At 66.3% G+C, this 3,281-nt stretch overlaps 1 protein-coding gene across 1 annotated transcript in view; it reads right to left on the bottom strand.

The window, feature by feature from the left end:
* The window catches only part of PRSS27 (serine protease 27), an 8,548-nt gene extending 5,543 nt beyond the window's left edge, over window positions 1–3,005 (bottom strand). Inside the window, exons 1-2 of the mRNA XM_027771013.1 lie at window positions 1,544–3,005; window positions 48–132 (exon numbers count right to left, since the gene is read on the bottom strand). Of these exons, the coding sequence (XP_027626814.1) occupies window positions 48–132; window positions 1,544–1,602 (144 nt within the window). The 5' untranslated portion in view covers window positions 1,603–3,005. The remainder of the gene's footprint in view (window positions 1–47; window positions 133–1,543) is intronic.
* Between the last annotated feature and the right edge of the window lie 276 nt (window positions 3,006–3,281).

The following is a 3,281-nucleotide window of genomic DNA, read 5'->3' on the forward strand; positions in this document are numbered from 1 at the left end:
AGGAGCCTGCCCCCGCAGAAGTGGCTTCCGTTGCGCTGAATGCTGACCTGCCAGGGCCACTCACCCTCCAGGGCGTCCTGCCCGCCCACCATCCGGTTGAGCGTCCTGGGGCGCCCGCATGCTGTGGGGCGACTGGATGTGGGACCCGCTGGGGGCTGGGGCCGGCCCCGCCTGCACTCCAGTTCCCACTTTCTGCTCAGTGTCCTGTCCTCTCGGGGACCCCTGGGAAGTGGGTCAGCCCCTGGCCCGAGCAGGCCCTCTGCAGCCACCAGCCCTCCGGGAGCCTCACTGCCCTCAGGTGGAGAGGAGACCCTTCCTCTCTGAGCTCACAGGGTGGCTGGAGATAACAGAGGGTCTTATCCCAGAGTGGCACCCGCCACAGGCCCCATGGCCTGTCACACCAGCCACTGCTCAGCAAGCTGGTCTCCAGGCTCTGACTGTCACCTCCTGCCCCTTCCCTGGCGTCACACCTCGGTGCCCGTGTGCCCTCCCAAACACCGGGTCCATTTGGCTTCCTGTGGTTCCCTGAGCCCTGTCTGGTCCCAGTGGGGGGGTAGGGGCGGCAGCCCTGCGCTCCATCACACCTGCTCCCGCCTCACCCCAAGGGTCGTGGGTGCTCACCTCTGAGTACCTTGTCCCCCTGCGTCCCTGGAAGTGAGAGAAGAGGGTGTCAGCCAACACCTGGAGCCCAGGCCTGCCCACCTCACACCTGCTCAGTGCAGCCCAGAGGGACAGTGCCCAGGCCGGGGCCTCCACTGCCAGGCCCGTAGGTCAGAGCCCATCTGCAGGGTGGGTAAAGCCCTTGCCACACGGGGAGCCCACCAGGAGAGGCCAGGGAAAGGGCCCCGTGGCTTCACTGCTTCATGAGGGAAGGGTGACTCCCTCTCACCCCTGGGCCTCTCCATGGAGGCGCCACCCTGGAGCCCTACTACCCCCAGGAATGAGGAAGCCTGGAACCCTGGCCAAGCCACCAACGGGTGACCCGCCTGGCCCCAGGAGGTGACTTGAGGACAGGGAAGTGTGGTGGCTGCCAGGCTGGCCTGGCCAGCCCAGGAATGCGGGAGGGTTTCCCTGGCAGGCCTGCCAGCAGGGAGGGGCCTGGCACCTGGTGACCCTGACCCAAGATCAGGAGGGGGACAGCGCCTCAGCCCCTGCTCCATGAACTGTCACCAGGAAGGTGGGACACCTGGGCTCCCCCACCCCCGCTGAGCTCCCAGCCAGTCTCCTGGGCTCCTCAGGCAGCTGCCCCTGCTCTCCCCGTACCCCGACTCCTTGATGACCATCCAGAGATTTGGAAGCAGCAGGCCTGTGTTCAGACCCTACACGGAGCCCCACGGAGCAAGGCCGAGAGGGGGCAGCAGGAGCACACGCAGGGAGGGGGCCACAGCTCTGCCTCAGGGTCCTCAGGCCCCAGGAGGGACACCCAGAACCCTCCTACCTGCCCCAGGGGCCCGCCATGAGGACAGGGAAGGGAGGCCTGTCCTGCAGCCCCAGTTCCGGGTCACAGCTGGACCTGCGGGCGAGGCAGTGGGGCCCCCTGCACCCGGACTCACCAGACCACCCCAGCAGCAGCAGCAGCAGCAGGGCCAGGGGCTGCCTCATGTTCCGGCATGCGGTGCGAGCACTGCGGCTGTGGGCTCCATCAAGTGGGGTTTTAAGCCGGAGGTGAGTGTTGCCTGACTATGCCGCCCGACCTGTCAGCCCGGCCCGCCCAGCTCCTCTCCAGGAGGAAGGAGGTGCCAGAACCCGGACTCCTGACCTGGGTCTGAACCCCTCAGCAGACCCCTCACCCTGGTACACCAGAGCCCTGCTCCCGGGCCCGGGCCTGGGGCCGCCACACCCTAGGCTGAGTGCAGACGCCCGTGAGACTCCGGGCTCCACTCTATTCTTCATTCTCTCCAGCTGCAATGAAGCGGCTGGGGCTGGGGCCGCGGGTCAGAGACCTTGTGAGAGAGCAGAAGGATGGGCCTGGCAGGCCAGTGGTCCCTGCTGACCCAGCGCCCCTCTTCCTAGGAAACCGGGTTCCAGGCCCACAGCAGGCACACAACCCAGGACCCACCAGGGTGACCCGCACCTGGCCCTGGCTCCTGCCCAGGGGCTGTGCCTCCTCCACCGGCCGAGGCAGGGGGCGGGTGCTTCCCGGCAGCCTGGGCGGCAGGGCTGGGTGGGGCGGAAGTGAGTTTGGGAAGGCTGCCCAGGGTGACCGTCCCTGTGTCCCTGCCCTGGGCACGCCTGGCCCTGTTCCTCTGGGGACGTGTGGCCACGGCGGAAGTGGCTCCAGGAGGAAGTTATTTGGGGCACGGGGCTGACGTCAGAGGCCCTGCAGCTGCTGCCGGGCCCTGGACACAGCCCCACAGACCCCTTCAGCCCGGGAAATGGGGGCTCTGGATAGTGGGCCTACCCCACCTCAGTTTACCCACTAATGGGGCCCAGAGCTGGTGATCCCGGGGCCGCCCAGCCCCTGTCCTCCCTCCCTTCCCAGAGTCTCACCTTCTCTGCCTTCCCGGTCCCGGGGTCCCTGAGGTTCCCCGCGGGGGTGTGGAAGAGGGAAGGACGACTCCAGACTTTACTCTCTCATCGGCTTTGACCGCGGGGCTGCACTGTCCAGACGCAGGAGCACAGAGGTGGGCCAGACAGACCCTGCCCAGAGCGTGGTGGCCAGAGACCTGGCTGAAGGGGAACGGTCGAGCTGTGGAAAGGCTCCAGATGCCTGGGTTGCCCACATCCCTCCAGGTGCCAGTGACCACTCGAAGGTGGTTTCAGACCTTTGAGCCCACGGGTGTCACCTGTTTCCTCATCCCCTCCAAACCCAGCCCAGCAACTCTGCCTTCAGGTCAAGTAAGGACGGCGAGGTGCAGACTGGAGAGAGAGGCCAGGGGAGCTGGGCTCCTGCGGACCAGTGACAGCCGCGCTGGTCGGGGAATGGCAGCCCTGCACCCCACACGCTGGGCGGAAGCCTGCCAACCCTGGTGGACAGCAGGGAACAGGGGCCCTACCTCACTGAGTGCACCAGAGGACTGGAATTGGGGTCCGGGACTTTTGTGATTTTTTTTTTTTTTTGGAGAGATTTTCACTGTAGGGCGCGTGCGCTCGCCAGACAGACAGAGAGAGACATAGAGACAGAAAGCGAGAAATCACCCCCCAGGGGGGATGGTCACGCCGCAATCCCCTCTCCTCCATTCTCCTCTCGGGATCCTGGGCACGCACACACACGCGCCCGGCGTGAGTTTTAAGCCACCGGGTCCAGGACACAAACCGCGGTCGACTACGTGGGAATCCAG

This window comes from Tupaia chinensis, unplaced genomic scaffold (genome assembly GCF_000334495.1).
Source record: "Tupaia chinensis unplaced genomic scaffold, TupChi_1.0 Scaffold000178_1, whole genome shotgun sequence".
NCBI classification, from domain to species: domain Eukaryota; kingdom Metazoa; phylum Chordata; class Mammalia; order Scandentia; family Tupaiidae; genus Tupaia; species Tupaia belangeri.